The 25,460-nt window shown below is 37.4% G+C and overlaps 1 protein-coding gene and 1 long non-coding RNA gene across 22 annotated transcripts in view; one reads left to right on the forward strand and one right to left on the reverse strand.

Annotated features, from left to right (window-relative positions):
- LOC101738587 (tight junction protein ZO-2) overlaps positions 1-23,043 on the forward strand; it is a 128,503-nt gene extending 105,460 nt beyond the window's left edge. For 5 of the 21 annotated variants that reach the window (XM_012694830.3, XM_012694834.4, XM_021351409.3 and 2 more), the window contains 22 exons: positions 46-222; positions 1,072-1,135; positions 1,218-1,368; positions 2,038-2,170; positions 2,372-2,515; positions 2,660-2,832; positions 3,111-3,282; positions 3,574-3,790; positions 4,266-4,446; positions 6,261-6,485; positions 6,609-6,777; positions 7,586-7,695; positions 8,457-8,612; positions 10,017-10,138; positions 11,649-11,768; positions 12,240-12,371; positions 14,427-14,565; positions 15,174-15,287; positions 16,013-16,115; positions 17,134-17,209; positions 18,469-20,942; positions 22,034-23,043. In XM_012694830.3, coding sequence (XP_012550284.1) covers positions 46-222; positions 1,072-1,135; positions 1,218-1,368; positions 2,038-2,170; positions 2,372-2,515; positions 2,660-2,832; positions 3,111-3,282; positions 3,574-3,790; positions 4,266-4,446; positions 6,261-6,485; positions 6,609-6,777; positions 7,586-7,695; positions 8,457-8,612; positions 10,017-10,138; positions 11,649-11,768; positions 12,240-12,371; positions 14,427-14,565; positions 15,174-15,287; positions 16,013-16,115; positions 17,134-17,209; positions 18,469-20,942; positions 22,034-22,257 — 5,576 coding nt within the window. In that variant the 3' untranslated portion in view covers positions 22,258-23,043. The remainder of the gene's footprint in view (positions 1-45; positions 223-1,071; positions 1,136-1,217; positions 1,369-2,037; positions 2,171-2,371; positions 2,516-2,659; positions 2,833-3,110; positions 3,283-3,573; positions 3,791-4,265; positions 4,447-6,260; positions 6,486-6,608; positions 6,778-7,585; positions 7,696-8,456; positions 8,613-10,016; positions 10,139-11,648; positions 11,769-12,239; positions 12,372-14,426; positions 14,566-15,173; positions 15,288-16,012; positions 16,116-17,133; positions 17,210-18,468; positions 20,943-22,033) is intronic. The other 16 variants (XM_012694835.3, XM_062669432.1, XM_062669433.1 and 13 more) reach the window with 13 other exon arrangements.
- Positions 2,264-11,777, reverse strand: LOC134199167 (uncharacterized). Its single transcript, XR_009973534.1, has 2 exons — positions 11,646-11,777; positions 2,264-2,526 (listed from the first exon to the last, which is right to left on the reverse strand). It is a non-coding gene; the product is annotated as an uncharacterized LOC134199167 (long non-coding RNA).
- Positions 23,044-25,460: the final 2,417 nt, after the last annotated feature.

Raw genomic sequence — 25,460 nt, forward strand, 5'->3', positions numbered from 1 at the left:
AAAAAGGGAAAGTGAACATTTTCAGTACTCAAATTTTCTTAACAGATGCTCCGTCCCATAACGTGTATCCTGGGGCCGAACCGTTGTCTCCGGCGTATTCTAGCAGCGGACAGAACTTGTACGTAGCGGCGCCGGTCAGGGGCGGCTCCGGCGACGCGAGGAGAGGACCGATGTCGCACGAAGTGGAACAGCCCCCGAGACCGCCGCCACCCAGAAATGACGGTAGGTGAAAACAAGACGTTGATTTTACCTTCTTAATTGTTTTATAACAAAACCACTGAAAAGGCAACGCTGGATGAAGAAACTAAGGAAAACATTCAGATTTAATGTTGGGTGCCCGACTGGCATGAGACTCTCGGGTTGTCAGTTCCGGTATCGACCGGGGACGCGTGTTTGCCGCTTCAGTCTGGCGCGCACTACTAGGAGGTGCAATAGGTGCGCGGGCGCTGGTAGCGCGGGATGGGTCGTCGCGGCACGGACCTGAGTCACATCCCATTTGGCTACTGTTGCGCCGCGAAACGGAAGGCTGCGTTACACAGATAATTTTTATTTAGTGTGCTTTATTTTGACTATATAACAAAAATTTTGACTATATAGTTGCTATATAGCTATATATATAGTCAAAAATTTTGGTGGTTCTACCACCTCTGGTGGACCTCTTATGAGTCCGCACGAGTAGGTACCACCATCCCGCCTATTTCTGCCGTGAAGCAGCTATGCGTTTCAGTTTGAAGGGTGGGGCAGCCGTTGTAACCATACTGAGACCTTAGAACTTATATCTCAAGATGGGTAGCGTATTTACGTCGTAGATGTCTATGGGCTCCAGTAATCACTAATCACCAGGTGAGCTGTGAGCTCGTCCACCCATCTAAGCAGTAAATAAAAAGGAATCTAATGGAAAGGGGATTTTAATATCATACATCCGATACAGTTGCATAAACTCGGAAATATTTGGAAATAGAATATCAATTGTCAGATCCATCTATGTATATTCGGTATAATATAGAGGCAAATTAGGCGTCATAGTTAAGACAAAATCTAAAGCTAATAATTCCATGACATTGTTTGCAGATTACTACAGCAGCAGAAGACAGCTGTATGAAGAAGAAGCAATGAATCAAAGGAACAAACCACCGTAAGTTAATGATCGCATTAAATAGTTCTAACGTGTATGTTAGTGCATTTGGTTTTAAATCACTGTATTATTGTTTTTTCAGGAGTGAACCAAGATTAATAAGTTTCCAAAAAGAGGGATCAGTAGGGTTGCGACTGTGCGGTGGTAATCGATCGGGTGTCTTCGTATCGGGAGTCCAACCGACCAGCCCTGCGGCGTTGCAGGGATTGCAACCAGCCGATAAAATACTGAAGGTATGATTGTAACAATACATATGGTACTCTTAACATTTTCATTGAATATGAAATTTCGAAAAGGGTACATCTCTGAAAATGTAAATTGTTCAGGAAGTGAAAAAAACTGATTATTTTCTGAAGCAGTGTAAAGTTTAAAATATTAGCTTTTGAGATATATTTTAGTGTTAATTAGCAATTTAAAAATGACTGGAATTATTATAAAATGGGTGTAGGTAAGCCTCAAAACTACATGTATATGAAAAAACGTATTTGACAAAATATGCGACATGTGCCCTTTTCGAAATTGCATATTCAATTGTTACGTTACAATTTAAATCTGATTAACGCATTTTAATGATTTATTCAAAGACTTGTTGTTTAAGTGGTCATAATTTTGACATATCGCCTTTTCGCATTAAAAGTATACAATTACCAAAAATATTCGAAATTGAGTTAATATGCGGAAACATTTGGTATCACCAGTATTTTCTCATAAATTCTGTCAAAAAGCGTAGTTTAGTTTTAGTTTTTTTTTTGTTTACTTATGTTTCGACTATTATTAACAAAATAATACATAATTTTATTTTACTTTAAAAGATAGATAATGTTACTGATAAAGAATAAAAAATAAATGTTGTAAAGATGATTAATATTAAAAATATTACACGTTAAACCAAAAAATTGCAGGTCAACGACATGGAAATGAAAGGTGTTACCCGTGAAGAAGCAGTGCTGTTTCTATTGAGTTTACAAGATAGGATCGACCTCATAGTCCAACATTCGCCTGATGAATACAACGCTGTGGCCAGTGGACAGATGCGTATGTTTCTATATAACCGCTTTAAAATATAAAAATAAATTATGTGTCGAAGAAATAGCATGAAAACAAATTAATATGAATTTGAAAAATGAATTTTTCATTAATATTTATTAATTTCCATATATTTTCGGATATATTCATAAGAATCACATTCATTTACAATTCAGCTGGTCTTACTTAAACTATATTATTTCATTACAGCGGGTGATTCATTTCACGTAAAAACTCATTTCCACTACACGGAACCGACTGATGGGGAAATGTCTTTTCGCTGCGGCGATGTCTTCCACGTCGTTGATACTTTACATAACGGCACTGTTGGAGCGTGGCAAGTTTATCGGATAGGTGAGCTCCTTCTGGAAAATTTAGCTTTACAAGCAGTTACTAAATTATAAGTCGGGAATCGTTTACTCTCCTGCCCCATTAAAAAAACGACTTATCAATTTATAAAATATTGAATAAAATCTAATTTTCTGATTTTGATACTAGGCCGAAATAATCAAGAAGTCCAGAAAGGGACAATACCTAATAAGGCGCGTGCTGAAGAGCTAGCTACAGCACAGTTCAATGCGACGAAGAAGGAAATGTCAGGAAATGATGGAAAGAGCAATTTCTTTAGGAGGCGACGATCTACGCATAGGCGAAGCAAGAGCCTCGGAAAGGTTAGAAAAGGATAGAATGCATAGTGTTTAAAATATATTCTCTTATAAAATAAAATGCTATCAGAACTTTAGTGAAATTTAGGTTTGGAAGGTTAAAAACTATTATGACAAAATTGTATATGTTATATTTACGTAAAAAAATAATACAACGTAAGTAATTATTACTGGATTAGATATGCTGAATCTCAAATCGTCAAAGTAGTAATTTATTTTTTAATAATGGTTTCAGCGAGGTACAAAGTAAGAGTATGAAAATTTATTTGTGATTGATTTTTCAGGAGCATTGGGATGAAGTGGTGCTGTCTGATAGCATTAGTAAATTCCCAGCATACGAGCGTGTAGTGTTAAAACAGCCAGGCTTCATACGGCCAGTTATAGTTTTAGGAGCCGTTTCAGATATCGCCAGAGAACGGCTGCTTACTGAAAATCCTGATAAATTCTCATCACCAAGTAAGCGAAATTAATCATTAGTACTTATTAAACTCGCCTCCATGGTAATCCCTAAATTCGAATACTATGATATCATCCAAGTGTGTAAAGAAAAAATTAAAAATTTTAATGTAATACATAATTTACCTATTGTTATTCAAAATCGATGTCTTTTATGCACACGAATACAAAAAAAATATTAAATTCACTATACTTATTTGTATATAACCTGAAACTTACGTATTACAATTCGCAGAGGTATTTGATGAAAGCGCTCGCTTAAATCAACTTGAGTTTATTAATTCTTTTCAGAAATGGACAGCTCCTTGGAGGACAGTAAAACAAAATCGGCAGGAATAATCCGATTATCAAGCATTAGGAATATTATGGAGAGAGGGAAACACGCCCTCTTAGACATTACTCCAAATGCGGTCGACAGATTGAACTATGCACAGTTCTATCCCATCGTTATATTTTTGAAAGCCGACAACAAACATATTATCAAACAACTGAGATCGGGATTACCAAAGTGAGTTGAATAATCTGATTGTGATGAAGTCAAGGCTAATTTTAAATATTGTCTATACTAATATTATAAAGAGGAAAGATTTGTTTGTTTGTTTGTTTCGAATAGGCTCCGAAACTACTGGACCGATTTGAAAAATTATTTTTCCATTAGAAGCCGACATTGTCCCTGATGAACATAGGCTACTTTTTTTAATTTTCTTTTAATTTTTTTTTTTGTTTCATGTGTGTTTTAATGTTTCCGAAGCGAAGCGAGGGCGGGTCGCTAGTTAGATTATAAAATAAATCCATGGAGAACATATAACATCAGATTATACAAAAAATCATCTTTATCACTATTCATTTACAAATGGTTGTTGGACCTTGGTCTTCCCCAATATTGGCCATAATGTCCAGTCCTGCGCTACCATACAGAGTAGGAGAGTATTAACAGATAATTACAAATAAAATATACTATTAATAATAATTCGATTTTACAGATCAGCCCATAAATCATCGAAGAAGCTTCTAGAACAGTGCCAACATATGGAGAGAGTATGGGGACATGTTTTTACGCACACAGTAACATTGAGCGAGGCTAACCAGAACACGTGGTTCAGCAAGCTTGTAGAATTGATACAAAGGACCCAACAGCAACAGCTATGGGTGTCGGAGACAAAGGTCAGTGCGATTTCTATAAAAATAAATAACATATTTCAGCTCTTTACGAATATTTTTAATATAGTTTATATATTTTTAATATATAAAGTAATGCATTACTTAAGTATTTGTTTCCTTGGTTGTGACTGGATATCGATGTGGAACGTATTGATAGGGGAAATGCATCATCATTTTAATGTATTTGTTTATTAAAACAGTAGATGCCATCACGCTTCGAGGTGGTAGCTTGGTAAAGGTGCATCCGGTAAATGTGTTTCTCTATATTATTTCTTGTATGTATGTATGTCTTTAACGGCAAAACGTGGATGCGCAAAAAAATTAAGTAACAGTCATTCTGTGACATCCACGTTTTGGAAGCATCATAATATAAATTTATTAACAAAACATTTCTGTTCTGTCTCGCGTAGCACATTGAAATGGTGTCGGACATATACTTCCCAATACCGCCGTCTCCTTATCCGGCATTCTATCCCATATCCTATCCCATAAACACGTACCAACAGTCCTCTAATCGCCCCATAAGTTCACCCCACAGCCTGCCTCTCACAAATACTAAACTTCACGATCATTTGTATGACGCTAATAGGAATCATCTAGTGCCTTACTATTACGCTGAGACTTTAGCACCTTGCACGCCTAATAATGTATATAGCATGCCTAACAAAAATAGACATACATTGACCAGTTACCATTACGACGAAAGACTTCTTAAAAAAAAATCCACACCTAAGTTGAAGTCGTCATTAAATGCCAGCTCAGAGCTTCAGTGCTACACAAGAAGCAGCTCCCTTCAGCCGCATGCGTTTAGACCGTATAGTGTTCTTGAAACTAGTAACAAGCCTGCCATGCTCAATTTTCAAAGACCGTCATCAGTTGTTCCGACCATGTCGGACCAATATAGACCAGCTTCATTTTTTGTAACCGAAAACGAAAGTTCTAACGAAATTCCCGAATGGAAAGCGAGGCTTCAAAAGGAAATGCCAGATTCTTACAAAAGCTCAGACAAACCTTTAAGACAAATATGCAGAATTCCGAACTGCAAATGTGGAGCTAAACCGACGCTAAACTCTGGGAGGTTCAGTGAGGTAAGAACTCTGCCGACGGTCTCGGAAAGATCTTTGAACAAAATCAGAAATCTGTCTTTACCTACTCTTAAAATTGAAGAGTTGGAAAAAGACGAGAAAGACAATAGGTCTGGGGCAGAAAAAGACGTCGTGGCTGCTTTTGGTAAACCTATTTCAGAACAACACTTAGGCTATGTCTAGGTTCAGCTACACATCCTTTAAATATTGCACAAGTAACGAAAAGAATTTGGTATTTGTATTTTGCTATATATTTATATAACTTTTTCTTTCTTTCTTATAAATAGTGATTAATGATATTGGTTTATCAAGCTTATAATTTTGCTTCACTTAACAGTTTTTTATTTCTATGAAAATTAGCGGTGTTTGGTTTTTTTTTAAAAGCGTGTGTTTATTTTGTAAATTTAATAATTTAGTGACCAGTGTACAAATCCACTTCCCTCTATATCTGATCAAATTTAAAGCTTATAAAACAAAAATAAATATTCACAGAGAACGAGCCTTTTTTCTAAATGTGTATTTTTATTTGGCTTTACTTTTGATCAGAGGTGTGTAAACTATCAAATTAAAATTAAATTCATTAATCATTCACAAGACGCTAAAATCTTGTCTTTTTTTTGTGATGTGTTTAAACGCGATCATTCATTGTTTTCACCCCATTCCATAACCCACCCTATTGGACGCTGACACAAAATGGCGGACGTGCTCAAAATGGCGACTTGGCGGGAACAGCGACCGGAGCCTCTCTCCGACGACTTTTTGTTTTCAATGTCGTCGAGTACCGAGAACAGACTCTCGTATGCTTCAAGTCCTGAAAGCGATTTGGAAGTTAGTCCTCCACCCGCTCCGAGACTAGTGAAGTCTTCCTCGGATCCCTCCATAGCGACAACTCAGGATAATTTGGATCGCGACGAAGACATGAACCATATGAACGACGCCGTGCCACCTCCTTACACGGTTGGTATTATTTGGACCTTAATCAAGACAGGAATGCATGAATCGAGCACTATTTACTAAGATGCACTTCTGAAATGCCGTATGTCGCGCTAAATATATCAATTCAAGCCTCTTATTTTGTAGCAAAGTGGCTACGGAGACAGCAAGTACGGTTTCGCTGCCAACGGCAATGGTCAGACAAATAGTCAAAATCACAGCCAAATGAGTCACAATATGGGACCCAATGACGCACCTCCGTACCAGTGCAGTCCTATGACACATTCGCCCCCGCACTCGCCATTATATGGAACAGGTAACTTGAAGTACTTAAAAGCCAGTTATAAATCATTTCTTAGCATTGGCGAGAGAAAAGTTTGTTTTATTGCTTTATATGGTCAGAAGGTCCACGATCAAACCGGTGTTACCGGTGCTCAGACATTAATTACAACGTCACTCATTTAGAAACATAACGTTAAAATAATCACGCAGTAAATAAAAACGCGCAATGCAAGACAAAGGTGTCCATCGAGATCATTGTCCTCCTAAAATAAGACTTGACCTAAATGTCTTAGTTACCAGGTAGTACCTTAGTACTCTTACCAGGTCATAAAATCCCTTAAAAAAACTAGCGCATCATTTGATTTATGTGCAATAACAATTGATTTTCGTTTTTTTTTATAGCTTAGATGGGTGGACGAGCTCACAGCCCACCTGGTGTTAAGTGGTTACTGGAGCCCATAGACATTTACAATGTAAATGCCGCCACCCACCTTGAGATATAAGTTCTAAGGTCTCAGTATAGTTACAACGGCTACCCCGCCCTTCAAACCGAAACGCATTCCTGCTTCACGGCAGAAATAGGCGGGGCGGTGGTACCTACCCGCGCGGACTCACAAGACGTCCTACCCACCATTGATTACGCAATTCTAATTTTGCGGGTTAGATTTTTATTACACGATGTTATTCCTTCACCGTGGTAGTCAATCGTGAACATTTGTTAAGTACGTATTTATTTATATTTTTTCTGTATAATTATTATGTCTTTGCTCAGTTCAAAACCAGAAACAACGTTATTCCTGTCTGTAACATAATCAGGATCACGAGGGTGTATAATTTGTCAGTTCCAGAATTGCCTCCGCGTGGCGGTCCCATAACCAGACCGGCAGGAGGAGTGCTCCTACCGGCACCGCCTCCGGGACGACCGCCGCATTCACTTCGACACAACCCACCAGTAAATATCAATATCAATCTTAAAATACAAATTCTTAAATGCTTTCGAAAAATACCCTCAATTTATTATTATATTATTATTATTATTATATTTTTTTATATAATATTCATACAATTCTCGACAGGAATCACAAACATTTCTTATTATTTCATACTAATGGTTAGGGGTTTTGTAAATATGTAGTTCTTTATCATTATTTTTTGGCTCCGCCACGGTTGGACATTAGCCAGCGTCAATTAGTATTTTCGGTAGGCAGCGGCTTGGCTCTTCCCCTGGCATTGCTGAAGTCCATAGGCGATAGTAACCACTCACCATCAGGTGGGCCGTGTGTTCGTCTGCCTACAAGGGCAATAAAAAAAATAACATTTTTATAATTCGCCCTTTTAATTATTTACAGTTTATGAATAATAAAAATAAAGGAAACTTATTAATCAATTGGCATTAAATTAAATGAAATTAGATGAGATGATATGGGATGAAATATAATCTCAGTAAAATGGTGGTCATTTACTGAAATTTTTTCAGTTAACTTTTTGGAAGAACCCGAGAAGTTACGTTCAGCGGCTTTGTTTCATTTTCCCCACATTCGTGCACTTTCACAGATACTAAACAGTTAATAAACCACCGTTTATTACACATTTAAACCTGACGAAAGACTAAATAGACAAAACAAACCAGATCACACAACTTCATTTCTCGCGTTCCCGCCAAAAAGTCAAAATATGTAGTTAAAATGCTAACGTCAATTTCTTTCCAATTAGAACAATCGTCCAAGCGCCCAAGAGCGTCTATTCGGTCCAGCCAAAGACCCCGGAAGTGATGAAAATTCAACGTACACTGCGCGTCCGACTAGCATGATCATTCAGCCCACTCAAAGCCAAGGATCCTTGGATAGGCATAGGCATCTTGGCAACCCAGTGAGTTTAAATTAAGTTCACAGTAGAGAGAGAGAGAGAAAGAAAAAGAGAGAGAATACACTTTATTGCACACCAAAACACAATTTACATTCAAAAAACAATCAAAAAAGCAGATACATTTGTACAATAGGCGGTCTTATCGCTAAAAGCGATCTCTTCCAGACAACCGTTTAATTTACAGAAATTCTGGAAAATATAAAAATATTGCAGGTATGTTGCAATGGTATGTACAACAATATCTATGAGGTTGTGATATTTTTTTCTTCTAATAAGTGACCCTAATATTTTATTAGAATCTTTGACCCCTAGCGTAGTATTAGGGCTGTTAACTAAACTATTCTTTTTGAAGACGTGTTTTTCAAAACCAAAAAAAAATATCGAATCGTCCAGAAATTACTATATTAGCAATATAAAGTTGGTGGCGGTAATTTTTAAACACTTAAAAGAGAGTAAGCTATATGACGTCACAAGCTTCATTGTCCACTACAAGATATTTCCAAGACACATTCCAATTCGTTACGCGGTATTTTCTAATTAATATTAATAATATTCCATATCCACGATTCATTTTAATATTATTTATAATAAATGCAAATACCTATTATGAATCACCGTAAATTCGGTATAACAATTGAGAGTCAAGTAATTCTGCTATTGTCATTTTTCACTAGACTGTAATAATACTCTTACTTTGCTTTGACTATTGTCATGACATTTAGACAAGCTTCATTATACCTGTGCACGAAAATATCGTATTGTTGATACTAATACCAAATAAAACATTTAATTTCTAAGATAAATATTGCGTATTAACTGAAATATCCCTTAAAACAAAGCTCTTTTTATCCTTCGATAAGTACAATGGCACTTCTAAATATCCACTAATGGCTTGTGCGTGTGGTGGGCGCCTAAGAATACCCCCAACCCAAACATAACTCATGGGTGTCGTAGAAGGCCAATAAAACCTCGGCCCGGTCAACAAAAGCATTCCCAAGGAGGGTTGACGGTACGCAGGCGGCCGGTCATAATTTTTTTTGCCAAAACTTAGAGCAACTTGAGAAGGAATAAAAAGAAGAGCACCAGGGCTAGAGAAGCTGAGAAGTGCGCGTTTGGGATGGTATGGATATGTGATGAGACGAAATGAAAATGAGGTTGGTAAGAAAATGTCAACTATGAATGTGGTATGATATAGAGGAAGAGATAGACCTAAGAAGAAATGGATGGATTGCGCGAAAGACGATATGGGTAAGAGGGGAATGAGCGAAGAAATGGTATATGATAGAAGAGTATGGAAGGAGAAAACATGCTGCGCCGACCCCAGGTGACCGGGAGAAGGGCAGGAGAATGAATGGGCTTAGTTACGATCATCTCGTGTTTTTTCTCAAACGTAATGTCTTTCAACAGCAGAGTTCATACGACGGCACACCCTCATACGAATACAGTTCATCGAACAATGGTGCGGGGATCGGTTCCCGGTTGCCGCCTAACGCACCGGACGATCTCAAAGTTGCACCTCCGCCTTCCATGTGAGTACCCGCTTATGCGATTTAATAAATCGTGTTATTTTTTTTTCCTATTCTAGTAACCTCGAGGGGTTATTGACCGAACTTGTAGGTGAGCTCACGGGGCTCAATCCGGGAGTGTTGCTAACACTGGCCCTAGCAAGAGCAGTGCATCGCGGAATTTACCACCGGATCGGAAACGCGACCCACTGAGAAGATCCGGCGTGAAACTCAGTGGGCTGGATTACCCGCTTATGTAATTAGATAAATCATGAGAATAAGCACTTTCAGATTTAACTTGGAATCAAATCGACGTATACATCTTTATCTGATCTATAAGATAAGACAGAGTTTTTATTTTTATTTCAAGCCTTAGAGGCAGATGTTTGCGCAGCCGAAACAATGGAAAGAAAAATCATGGTTGTTTATTTCTATGCCGTGTAAATAAATGAACAAGAATAATTTGTTGAATTTATTATTAAAAAAATTTTTTACTACTAAAAGCTATACTGTATTCTGATTATCATAATTGACAATTGTTATCACAAAATTCACGTAAATCACGTCTGGGCTGAAACAAATGCGGTCCTTGACCTTGCGAGTTTAGCACACGTTACATTACGGGACATCGACTTGCCAAAGCGATGGTTATAAAATTAAGATTTAAAAAAAAATCGATTACGTATAGTTGTAACTGGAAACATTTCATATTTTATAAGGCCAAACTAATAAAATTATTGATCCTTGATGCGTGTGCAAAATTTTCAACTTAATGGGACGTATTGAAGTCTGTGAAAATTACGTTCAAAAACCAAAGATTTCATTACATCTATACATACAGGCCAAGCTATTGTTACGTGCTGGGGTTCGGGATAAATAAAAAAAAGTCCCTAAGTACAAGTTAACACTGTTTTAGCACTTAGAACACTTCAAACACATTTTAAAATTATCAATTCGCTTCTTCCGCTTCGCGTCAGGGATCCGTTCGCTGTTTCGCTTCGAGTAGTTCCTATTATTGACTGACTGATTAGACTGATTAGAGAAGTGCCATCTCTGCAAAACTTTTATAGTCGAGACGAAATCCCTAGAATCATCGAGAATATTCCAGAAAAGTCTAGTATTGTGTGTTTCCGCTATCTGACAATATATGGCGTTGTATTTCTCGAGCGTTCTAGGTGCTACTAGATCCTGCGACGTTCGTTCGATTATTCGGCGACAGATGGCGTTACTCTTACCGGCGTAACAATATTAAAATCGCGTTAATTAAAGCACGCTCGGTATTAAAACTAATCACATCAATACTTACTGGTACCTATTTCTATCGTAGCGGGTAGATTACGGTATATGACAAGTATTACTCAAAATTAACAAAAACAAAAAATTGTATAATAATTGTAAATTAATTGGTAAGAAAGAGTTAAAGTTCAAACTTGGTCATTTGACCCGTTATGGTATGTTTAGTGTTAAAAACGTCATTTGTGTTGTTGTCAAGTTTGCTGCTAAAACCTTTGAATTGCTCTGTCAATTTTACCAGTAAAATGGAGCCGCCACCTCCACCGAACCCGGCTGCGATGGCCACACAGAGCCCGCACAGGAACTCGAACTCGCACGAACACAACTCACTGGATTATAGGGGCCCTGAGAACAATTACAGGTATTTATATATATATATATATACAAGTGGTCCTCCGGTAGTCGAAATTCGACTCTACTTATTTGAAACCAGTGATCTCTGGTAGTTGAAATTGGACTATAAATAATTGAAACTAATTGTCACCGGTAGTCGAAGTTCGACTATAATTATTTGAAACTAGTGGTCCCCTGGTAGTCGAGATTCGACTATAATTAATTGAATTTAAAAGTTTGTACACTATTATGATTCCATAGTCAAAGATTATTATACTGCTATAATCATAGATTTCGGCAAGACTACACTTTAGACAAATATTAATAAAGACAAATATTGTTTAATCTATTCTCAATTTGACCACAGATTATCAGCAATAAGAAAAGTTTAACAATAAACAAATAATATACGTGTGTGTGTCAAATACATACACTAGTGTGTAATATTTTTTAAGTTTGTTGTTAAGAGCAACTTCTGATTTTGTTTTGCGATTTAAAGCAGGCCCCCAGAATACAGGAGTCCACAACAGAATCGTCCGCCGCCCATGAATGGGCACAGTCCGCACGCGCCCATGCACGCCCGTGGACCTTCACTACCGAACGTACCAACTAACGACCACGCTAAATATAGGTACGTGTTTTTATCATCTTGATCATAATGTCATGTAACGGATACTGAAATATTTATTTTTAGCTATAGCAACTTTCACTTCTATTTTTTTATTTAATTTACGGCCACACATTACACGAACATTTAGCCTGGATCAGTTACATTGACAATTGATAATAAAAATTAGCCATCGCGGGAACTTACTTCTATATCGTTCCCTCACTACTGAGGATCGCGACCACATGCGATGTACTTCCAATGCACCCGATCATGGGTGGCATGGACTGCATGGTACAGACTACCACCGAGTGCTTCTCTTGCCAGATCTGACCATCTGGCTGGTGTTCTGCCCACGGCGCGCTTGCCTTCTATTCGACCCGTAATTATGAGCTTCTCTAATTCATGTCTGGGAGACCGCATGATGTGTCCGAAGAAGCTCATAACACGTTCCCGGCAGATGGAAGAGAGCCTTTTTCGGATGTCTAGCTGCCTTAGAATGGACTCGTTTGTTCGCATGGCAGTCCACGGTATTCGCAGCATCCTCCGCCACACCCACATTTCAAAGGCATCGATCTTTTTGATATCCCGGCTTTTTATGCACCATGTCTCCGCCCCGTAGAGGAATATGGGAAAGATCAGTGCCCGCACCAAGCGCACTTTGGTTTTACATCGGATGCTACGATTTTTCCATATCTTCCTGAGATTGGCCATCGCACTTTTAGCCATTCCGGATCTTCGGCGTATCTCCCCCATGCAGCCACCCTCGGATGTTATTTGCGACCCAAGATATATGAATTCTGCTACTTTCTCGTAGCCACTGAGTGCATCAGAACGTGGAAGAAGTTGCGCTCTATCTATTATCATTATTTTGGTCTTGGAGTGGTTGATTTTAAGACCGAGTTTAGCACTTTCTTCTTCCACACGGTTCAGCAGAATTGCCATTTCCTCCTCATCTGATGCAAGCATGGTAGTGTCGTCAGCGTATCTCAGGTTCGTGAGTGTTTCACCGCCCACGGAAATATCGCCATTCCAGCCTTCAAGTGCTCTTCTCATTATGTATTCGCCGTAGATATTAAATAATTTGGGTGACAGAATGCAGCCCTGACGTACTCCACGTTCTGTATGGAAGGGTTTAGATCCTCGATTATCCAGTTTCACGAAGCAAGAACCATCAAGGTACAGATTCCGTATCAGTAGTGTGAGATGAGAAGGAACGCCCATATCAATCAACACATCAAACATGCTACTCCACCGAACACAGTCAAACGCCTTCGCATAATCTATAAAGCATAGCACCAGAGGCTTGTTAAACTCGCGAAATTTCTCAATGAGCACTCGGACGTTCAAAATTTGCTCGCGAGTTCCTTTCGCGGGAAGGCTTGACATAATAATATGTGAAACATTGATATTATTTTGAATAGGAATAGATGCATAAATGGTTTACGATAGGAAATTCATTAGGCATAATGAAAAATAAAATGTTGATATTAAGAAACAGTCGCTTGTGCAACGTGACGCGTCAACACACTGTACACACAGTATATATGTGTATAATTTAACATAGCGCGTCGCCACGGCATGCGTCGCCACACCAGCAATCAGTTTTAAAGTCTATAGATGATTCACATAAAAAAAAAACCTAAATAGCGATGACTTACTGAGGCATCCATATGGGTTTTAACGAACAACCCTATTTTATTTTTGCAACAACCCTACATGCTAAGGATTTGTCGGAGAAATCAATACATTTTTTCCCCACTTATGCTGATAGCCTTGAGAGGCTATTTCAGCTTCACCGTAATGTGTAGGTGAGCTCACGGGGCTCAAACCGGAAGTTGCTAACACTGGACCTAGCAAGAGCAGTGCTTCGCGGAATCTACCACCGGATCGGAAACGCGACTCACTGAGAAGATCCGGCGAGAAACTCAGTGGGCTGTGTCTGTGGGTTAATTTACTCGTCGAGACCTTCGTCGCAAGCGACGGGTTCGGCGAGGACGGTGACCGAATCAATACTGTTGTACTTTATACAGTACACAAATATGTAATAATATTTTCTATCACTCGATTGTCAAACAGCAGCGGGCGAACGAATTCGGCATCTCAAGCAGATTACAACCAAAGAGGAGCCGCTCCCGTGCCCCCGTACAAGCCTGTGCCGCCACCGAAACCCAAACACTACCGGCCCCCGGACAGCGGCATGCACCCGAGGAACGGGGTGAGTACCATAAACCAGTGCATTTTACTGGTGGCAGGACGTCTTGTGAGTCCGCGCGGGTAGGTACAACCACCCTGCCTATTTCTGCCGTGAAGCAGTAATGCGTTTCGGTTTCAAGGGTGGGGCAGTATACTGAGACCATATAATTCATATTTCAAAGGTGGGTGGCGGAATTTACGTTGTAGATTTCTATGGGCGTCACTAATCTCTTAACATTGTGAGTGAGCTCGTCCACTCATCTAAGCACAGATTGGTCACTCACACAAGTAAGGGTGGCGTGCAGTCATACTTTGCAACAATTATATTGCACAATACTATAATGTCACTCATGCAATTCTTGTTATAACTGAACTGAGTTTGAGAAAATCCAATTTTATAATATTAATTCTTAGTGAGATGCTTAAGTAATATCATTTTATTTCATAATAATAAGATGTTGAATTTTAAATTTTTTCTCAAATTCTAAGATTACATAATTTGCATAAGTGATGTTATAGCACCGTATGTACGAATACGATGCTACGTTCGTATACCCCCCTCCCCCCAACCCACCCGCGCGGTCGATAAGCCTCGTCACACACGTCTGACTCGATGTGTTCCGGTCACAGAGCACGGAGCCGGTCCGGCCGCCGTCCCCGGGCGCCGGTCGCGGCTCGCACTACTCGCACCAGCACTCTCTGTCGCAGCCCTCGCACCGCCCCCACAACCACAATTACCCCCAGGTAACATATCAACAACGCTAGTTATGTTCCTCGAATTGTAGATGGCGTTACTATCTAAGAAACTTAAGAAGAATTTGGAACAAGGGCGAGCAACCTTTGTAATCAATTGGCAAATGTAAATTTTAATTTTTATGGCGGGCCGCACATTGATTAATAATTTATGAAACTTATAAAACTAAAAAAAAATATAACTGAAAAAAAAAATCTTTAATGCAAGATAAAAATAAACAAGAAAAGAACAGAAAAGCGAATTGATGGGGGAAAGTCAACAAAATAAATTAAATTTTAGAAATGCCATTCAGGCCGCACGTTGCTCATCCTTGATCTAGAACATAATATCGAGGGGTGAAATTTTTTATGAATACTGTCGTATTTATATTGTATTTTACGATGTATATTTCAGAATGTAATTATTTTCTTGATACTTTCAATAACAATTTCAAAATGTTCTGCCATTTAATTAAATTAATTTTAATTTATAATCTGACGAAGCGTGTTGCGGATAATAATATGTTTAAAAAAGTTTTATTTTGTCGGGCACATTAAACAAGTGCTATTTAGATGTTAAGTAACATACTTAATAAATGTCAAAATTAAAATAAATTTTAATAAAAAATTAATTTAATAATTAAACTGTCGAGTCGTCCCGAGTAAATATGTAGGTAGTTGATAATCGAACGAAATTTGGGGATCTATGTAAAAAGAACTTTTACGTGTGTCCGTAGCAAAATATGTACGGTGGTCAGATGCCGCCACAGTCGCCGCCGTACTCCGGGCCCCCATCCCACCACCGCGGCATCAACCTGCCGCATAACCCTCACCTCATCGGTGAGTCCTACATATAAGTGTTTTATGTTTTTACTAGCGGACCCGGCGAACTGTGTTCCGCCACACAGTTTATTTCAAACACATCAACCGGTCAACTTCAAAATTCTACTATAATTAACCATAGACTACATTACGTTTAGCTGTCAGTTGCGTTTTGTTATTCCATATCAGTTGCGTTTTGTTATACCGCGTTTTATGTCGCGTCCCACGGGAACGTGATAAAAAGTGTCCTATGTCCTTCTCCTGGTTCTAAGCTACCTCCTCACCAATTTTCAGCCAAATCAGTTCAGCCATTCTTGAGTTATAAATAGTGTAACGTTCACGACTTTCTTTTATATATATAGATTAGGTATTCTTTTCTTTTTTTTATTGTATTCCCTCTTTGAGCCGATGAATTGCCAATGTTATGTACGTCATTATTGTCACATGCATCAGGTCATAAATGAAATAGTTTAAGTTATTTTCAATGTTAAATGTTTGTGATGTTGCAGTACTTTTTTTTAAATAAATAAATAAAGTGTTATCGTCGACTCAAAACGAATGTATGAGGAGGTTTGAAGGGTGGGGCAGCCGTTGTAACTATACTGAGACCTTAGAACTTATATCTCAAGGTGGGTGGCGCGTTTACGTTGTAGATGTCTATGGGTTCCAGTAACCACTTAACACCAGGTGAGCTGCGAGCCCGTCCACCCATCAAAGCAATAAAAAAAAAAGATTTAATAATATGTTTTATGTGAACGATTGTACCCAACGTGCTATTTATTGTATATATCATCTTGAATTCTCTAGCCTCGACTACAGACTGAGATGGTTAATGTCTGTCAGAGTCCTTCCTTAGATTTATGCAATCAATGCATCTCTTTGTACAGGAAAAACTGATTTAGTGACATCAGATTTTACTGTCCAGCTCCAGTAACCACTTAACACCAGGTGGGCTGTGAGCTCGTCCACCCATCTAAACATTAAAAAAAAAAACAATAAAGATATAACCGAAATAAATATTGAATAATCTACGCAGATTTAGCAGGAAGCCGCGAGCAACGCGGCTCAGCTTTTGAACTGTACAGAAAACCTCAACACATGCACAACTTGAGGTAGGTCACACGAGAACGCTTTTGTACAAAAATACCGAGTCCTGTTACATTTCACTTTACATGTCGAAGAGCGAAAGGGCTAGTTTGTTTAAGCGAAGTTTCGCGACGATCAAAATGAAAAAAAAAATTAATATTAAAAAAAAAAAAAATATTAAAAAAAAACACACCTGCTGAGTTTCTTGCCAGTTCTTCTCAGGACGGAGGCTAGTTTTTGTGAATTGGCGGTATTTCTTTTTGACGTTCAACAAGTATGTACTTTCATTTATGTTGAATAAAAAAAAAATTGATTTGATTTGATTAACACGCGACATTAATTATCTTTGTAATTAAAGGTCTGTTTTATTTTGTTATTTAACATCAACAGTTCGATGTTTTTAATTGAACTTCAATTAAGTTTAATCCATTTCAAATAGCTGCAGAAGTTTTTTTGTTATGATATTTCTCCTAAATTTTAAACTTTTAATGGTCCTTCTGTAAAGTTGCAAAAATGTCGCTTTAACCAAACAGCCTTTTACTCTACGGTATAATTAAGAATTGCATGTTTAAGAATATGATTAGGTTCGTATTCAATTTCGAATCCAGCCCTTACGCAATTTGCCCTAACATGCAAACACCGATCGCTTCACAAACGACTAACAATGTCTTGTCCGGGGCCTCAGCATTAGTTTATGGTATTTTTGGTTTACGAACGATTTACACGTATTTACTGTAACATATCTCTCATTATATGCGGGCGTAAGATTTATTATTACTTGATAATTTTTTTAAAAAATATCTTTTAACATTTAGAGTATTTAGTGTTGTTTTTTTTTTAATTCTTAATAAATTTATTGGCAGTGCGTGTCTGCATTTTAGTGCAACTTGATGTTTTAATAGAAGCATATTGAACTATATTGTCTTCGTCCTTTTATCCTGCTTCTCGATTCTTCTTTCCCTTTAATACACATGACACATATCCTCTAGATAATATTTTTTCATATTTATTAAGTACGTGTTTTTGTTTTTTTAAATTTTCAGTTTGTATCTTTTCACATATCTGTATACATACTTCGACAATTATTTCAATATGCTTTTTAGTGTTGTCCATCGCAAAATTAAAAATCTCACGTAGTTAAAATACATATAATACTTTCGTTCGATCAGTATTGAATAATCATTCTGTGCTCCGAATTCGTGTAATAATTTCAAATTAAAAAATATGTATAACAAACAAACAAACAAAACCAACTAAGTAGGTGTTTGGTTGTGGGTTTCCGCAGTTCATCTGACGCCTTGAATACGACCGTGGAGCATGACGAAACATTCTCGCCAAAAACTAAAAAGAAACTATCCAAAAAGCCATCGTTCATTAAAAACGCCGTCCTTGAACTGTTCCGTTCTAAAACGAAAAACTCACAGAAGGTGTCACGTCAGAAGTCGCTCTGCGAAAGCGACTTGCAGCAGAGGAACCAAGCGACACAGATCACGATGCTCAGACGCGAGAAATCGGATCTCGGCGATTTCAGTACGCACATGAGAAACACGCAAATCAGAAATCAAATGTTGCAGCGTAGCAACTCCTCATCGTGCGAGAAACCTGTCTTGAAGCCGATCCTTAAAAGACAGAGTTCGTTCTGCGACGACCGCAACGGCTCGATATGTACTATACGGGATTACGACGCGAGACCTGTCCTAAAAACGCTTAGACGACAGAATTCGATGTGCGATATCGAAACAGAACCAAAAGTTACGCCATTATTGCGCAGACAAAATTCCCTAATAGAATACAATAGACGGGGTATATATGGCCAAACTAATAATTTTAACATGATAACCAAAATAGATCCCATTTACCAAAGACGGCAACAAATAAAACACGAACCATTCTATCCCACTCAACCGCTACCTCCGGAACCAGTTTACCAAAGCAAGGACCGTCTCGTCTACGATCCTATTCCTAAACCAAGGAGGACATACACTTCTCAGTACGATGCTTCATCTGAAAATCCTTACGCAAGCAGATCAGAAGTATCAGATCAAAGCTTTGAATGTCCGTACGGAAGTCGACAAACTCTACCAATGCCATTAATCGACCCTCCTTACGCTTCCAAATCTGAGTGCTTGAGAGAGAGTGCGTACGTGACAAGAAACGAAATACAGACTGAAAGTCCCTATGCTAATAAACAAGAAATTATGTCGCAATCTGAGTTCCTATGCAAAGAGGCCCCTTATGCTAGCAAGGAACAACTGTTAAAACAAAGAATTACATCTGACTGCGCGTACGCCACTAAAGAAGAAATGCTACGGCAAAGATTTTCCGAATCTCCATACAACACAAAAGACGAACTGTTTAAACAAAGAATGGAGACTGCATATATTAAGGAACCGATATATGGTAAAAGAACTTATGAACCGCCGCCTAGCACATCGTGGTCTGAAAGTTCTTACGCCGTCCGACCTGATCGTAGATTCCACACGCCGGTCGGTTGCGCAGGAAGGATAACACCCATGGGTAAATGTATGAGCGAACCACCGTATGCGACTAGATCAGAGATGATGGCAAGAATCAGTCAAACGGATTCTCCATATAGCACGAGGTCCGAAGTGAAATCTAGTGGTTCTGACAGTCAGTACAGTAGTAGGAATGAGGTATTTGATTATAGACATGACGTCAGACCAGCTTCTGCAGAGTGCACCTATGTAACTAAACAAGAGATCATGTCACAGAAAGCAGCATTTTTAGCAAACAAAGATTCTACTTATAGCGTAAAGCTAGAAGAAAAGTTAGAAATCATAAAACAAAGAAATCAAGCTAAAAAGGACATGATTTACCAAACGAGAAAGGAGGCTAATGAAAGTGATTCTGCGAAAATAAGAGAACCATTATATGTCTCAAAAAGAGAACTGAAAGAAAGCGTCATATATGAATCGCAGCAAGAAACAAAAGAAATACAACCTGAAATACAAGATAGCAGTGCTAGAAGCAGCCCTTATGAATTAAGTGATGCTAATCATTTGTCTCGTCGGGAGCCGGTCTATCAGACAAAAGACGAAGCAGAAGCCGGACTAAAAACAGATACATTCCAAGAAATTGATTTTTCGAAACTCAGATTGACCGAGTCTAGAACAGATGCGGAAAAAGAGAAGTCACTTAATTTAGAAACGAACATACTGAAAGGCGAAGCTATGTACGCCCCTCGATTGCACGGAAAAGCTGATCACATTTCTAATGCGTTAAAAGTAACTACATCACCAACTCCATATGAATCTAGTACATCTATGGAAACGCATTATGCGTCAGAATGCAGCATGAATTTCGAAAATAAACCTCAAAGCACACCCTATACATCACAAGATATGTCTGAACAATCCCCGAAACAAAATAAGATGGTTACCTTTTGCGAAAAGATAATTGAAAAAAGTCCCGAAACTAGCCAGGAAAATTCACAAAACATGTCGAACAGTCAAAATGAAACGACAATTATAAATAACCAAAATACAGTTCTGCAGACAACGCTATCAGATAGCACTGAATTTGGCAATAAAACCCAACAAATCGAACCGGACGGTCCGCATACAACATGGGGAATATTTGACAGTGAAGGTGGCGTTTTAGAAGATAGGCAATGGGGCGTATCCCTTGTAATCCCTCCCAAGGCCATTGCTCCGGGCATCAAGCAAAAGATCTACTTTACGGTGTCAGATCCACGACTCAGTCAGCGCGTGGGGGGACCACCAATCGATATGGATAACGGTAAAGCTTTTATAACGAAGCACGCGTTTAAACACTGTAGTGGTAGACTGCACCTACTAATTGGCCTTAATGTTTGCGAATGGATTGTTTTTTGGAAGCACTGGGGGATTGCAAGGAATAATATTATTTATAGAGTTTAAAAATTTCGACTCAATTGTCGTATACTTCGTAATATGCGGTTCTGTAACACGATTTAGTATGATGTATGTATGGTGCATGGAATGCGGAATGAATTATATGTTTATGCCTACAATAACTCTATTAATCATTACTTTTTCTTTTCCATTATTATTTATTAAAAAAAAAACACCATTTCTATTTCTTTATTTTCCGTAATTTCATTAATTTTAAATTCGAGTGTTGAAACACTGGCACACATAATTATCTTCACAATCACAATGCAGTATTTTATTAAGTTATGTTTTTGTAGATGTATATGTATATATATTCTTATATATATAACTAACATTATGTTTTATATTTGTGCAGTTTCTACCACTTACATTCGTACTTAGAGATCGACAAGAGAAGACGCCAACGACTATATTGCCTACATCTAACCAAATAACCGTATGTTCTAACCAAGTATTTTATTTGGGCACTGTACAAAAATTATTCACGTATTATTTTTGGCTTTCCGTTCTCTCTGTTTGAATATTTATGTTAAAGGAATCTGGTATATTAGTGGATTTCATTGTGTCATTAGAATATGTTTATGCTGCATGTGTTTTTTATTGTCGGCTAGCTTTTGTTTCGGATAACCTGCATAACGTGTCGCGATTTGTGTTTGTGTGTTCAGTTTTTATTTTGTTGTGTTTCCAAATCTACACCATTCTTATTTAAAGAGTATGTCCAATCTTTTTGATTCTTAACAAATTCAACTGCCTAAAAACAGCAGAATTGATTTTCGAATTTTTATCGCCTACCCACTATTGCACTACAAGCTTATGATCTTCAAAATAAAATTATCATTAACAGCCCATTTTAGTCCACTGTTGGGCATCATAAGTATTTTCCAAGGCACGCCATGCAACCAACATGATACATCAATGGTATTAACTAAGATAATATAATAATGTTTTATTGAACAGGTGAAGCGATGCTATCCCCACTAGTGATGTGTGGTCCGCAAGGACTAGTGTTCCTCAGACCGGTCACACTCCGCCTACCGCATTGCGCTAATGCTGTTCCATCACTAGGGCTGACAATCAAAGCGACTGACACTGAAGCTCATCTAAGCACAGACTGGGATCAGATACATCTACCTGCAACGACCACTTTGAACACGGTGGCTGTGAAAGTCGACCATTTTTGAATTCCAAACAAAATTGAACATTTTTTTGGCAGACGAGCATACGGCCCACCTGAAGTTAAGTGGTTACCGTCGCCCATGGACTTCAGCAATGCCAGGGGCAGAGCCAAGCCGCTGCCTAAAAACTTTTCGTCTCTCAATTATTTTCTTACATCAATTACGTACGAACAGAATTGTTACAGTGAAAGCGTTAATTTTAACGTATTTACGAATTTCGATTTGCGATTTAAACAAATTCGTTCAGTAAATTGGAATTCAAAAATTTTCTTTACTTCGTCACAATTGAATGTTGTTTTCATATCGCATTTGTCCTTGTATATTAGATCATTAAAAATTATCACAATAGTTTTTATAAAAGACATTCATATTTCTAATTTAATCACTTCTCGAATAGTGAGGATAATTTTATTCTATCTAAAGTACCTATAATATTGTCTACGACTCGTCATTCTTTGGCGTCTTACCACAGTACGGTGTATTCATTAGGATTATTTTTGATTATGTTCAATAATGTAATATTAGTTTGTCGTAAAAGTAAAAAAAAAACTGTCAGATTGTTTTCTTAAAATGAATCTTATATAATTTTCTTTTGTTTGAATCAAATACTTTTACTGAGTACACTATCAGCATTATTATTTCTTAATCGATGCAATTTAAGATTTACAGTCAAAGTTATGTTATCAATAATCGTTTATACATTTAAAAAACTAATATTGTATATTAAAATATTGTTATTAGTGATACGATAAATATAATTTGACTCCATAATAAATTTTCGAATAAAACAAATTGTGTTTTAATGTTAACCAGACTTTATTCTATGAGCCCTTTATAACTGACCTTTTTAGAGGACTTTTTGGCGGGAACGCGAGGAGTGAAGTTGTGTGATTTGTTTTATTTTGTCTATTTAGTGTTTCTTCAGGTTTTAATGTTTAATATCTGTGAGAGTGCACAAATGTGGGAAAATGAAACAAAGCCGCTGGACTTAACTTCACGGGATCCTCTAAAAAGTCCACTGAAAAAATCTTATTAAATGACCACCATTTTACTAAGGTTATATTTCATCCCATTTCATTTCATTTAATTTCATCCCAGTTGATTAATGTTTTAAATTAAACATTTCATTTCACTCCATAATATCATTTTTCATAAAAATATGAATATAAATTAAAATAAGACATGACTTATAGGTCTCCGTTACCAGGTCATAAAATCCCCTAAAAAAAAAACCTTTTTAGAACGGTTTTTGTGTTGTAGATGGTTAAATACCGTAAAGAAAAATGGCAAAATAAAAAATACAATTGTTTGCTCAAAATTTGGTATTGAACTCCATACGTTATCAATAGCATTGATGTTTTGTTGTTATCGGAGCTAATGGACATTCCAAAGTGGATTTTGCTATCCATCTTCAGACAAGTGGTTAGTGTTATAAATACGCTTTTATTAGCTTCAGATGTTAGTATGTAAAGGAGTCTTTGAACATGATTTCGACCCCCTTCAAAACGTCAGATTAACTCTAAATTTGGTATAGGTACCGTAAAATGGGGCGTTGTTTTTCCGGGTGATTTATTCAAAAGTGGTTATCACAGACAATGTTATAAATCATTTACAGGGTTAAATAAAAAATACTATTTACCAAAAAATAAATCAATCGAGAAATCTACCTCAACAGGAAAATCATTAAATATTGCTGAAAATTCATCTGTAGAATCTTCAACGGCAGCTGAATTCAACATACGAAGTATTGAGCCAGAAGCATCTACTTCTCAAGGCTTTAATTCAACAACCATTCTTATACCGGACCCTCTAGCAATACCTAGCCCATCTATTTTACCTGAGTTAGTCGAACCGGTTTCTTCAAATGTAAAAGACCATATTGAGCACCTGGAAAATATTGATTTACTTTCTGGCAGTAATATTGAGGTTGATACTGATGTAAGTAATACTCAAAACAGTCTTACTTGCATATACTGTGACCAAAAAACTAAAAAGAACAAGTCTAACAGATTGCCTCTAATTTCCAGTTACCATACAGTTTTTTTATCTAAAGTAAAAGAACAAAAGGAAAATCATATGGAGTTTATTGATAAAATTGTAAATTATTCCCATCCCAAAATATATTATCATAAAATCTGTCAATTGAATTTCTCTTATAAAGCCTCATCAAACAAAAAAAACCCTAAATCTGATTGGCATGAACTTCGTCAACAACATCAAGCTGCTTTTGGTGAAATATGTTCCTTTATAGAAGAAAATATAATTCAAAAAGGATCATGTTACTTTTTGACTTCTATTTTTCGGAGTTATATGGGATTATTCAAAGAAAGTGAAGAAAATAATGGGAAAGTAGTTGAAGTGGACTTCAAACCACACATTTTAGAATCTAAAATTAGAAAACAATTTGGTAAAGAAATAAAAAAATTTACTATTCAGAATAAAAAAATATTTGCACCGAAATATTTAGTAGCTATTGATCAGCAATTATTTGAAAGTCTAAAAGATGATGATATTTTACTTAAAGCCGCTTTATTATTGAGAAAATCAGTCTTGCAAGCTGAAATGAAAAAATTAGCAAATAATATATTTGTGAAAAATTTGGAGGAAGGAGAAATATCTGTGCCACAAGATCTACTGGAGTTTTACTTCACTTTGATAGCCGGTAATAACCGAAAACGTAAAAACAATCCTAAGTGTATCCGTCAAAAGTCAAGTCATTCTGTGAAGACGTCGTCTACGGTATTTTCAATGGAAAAATATAAACATCAAAACACATTATGCTCGGAATGGCTATGAAAAGTCTAAACGAGTAGACGCGCAAAATTATTGATATAATTCATAGATATGGGCATTGTATCAGTTATCCAGGAATGGAAGAGCTCGAAACAGAAGCAACATTCACGCCACTAGAAAAATCAAGTGTATGCCCTATAAAAAAAAGTGCGTGCGTACAAAGTACACATGTCAGAAGTGAAACTTTTTTGGCGAACTAATTTATAAGTCTTGCATCAGAATTTACGTGAAGATACGTAGGTAATTATTTTGGGAGCTTTAAAGCATTCGGCCAACGGAAAGGGTCTGGGAGTATTGGCGACTTCTTTTTAAGGAGAAATTATAAGCCTAAAATATACGTAAAAATCAGCTTTGAGAATTTACGTGAGGTAGGTAATGTTTTTATGTACCTTGATTACCCGATACCTGGAAATTGA

This window comes from Bombyx mori, chromosome 7 (assembly GCF_030269925.1).
Source record: "Bombyx mori chromosome 7, ASM3026992v2".
In the NCBI taxonomy this organism is placed as follows: domain Eukaryota; kingdom Metazoa; phylum Arthropoda; class Insecta; order Lepidoptera; family Bombycidae; genus Bombyx; species Bombyx mori.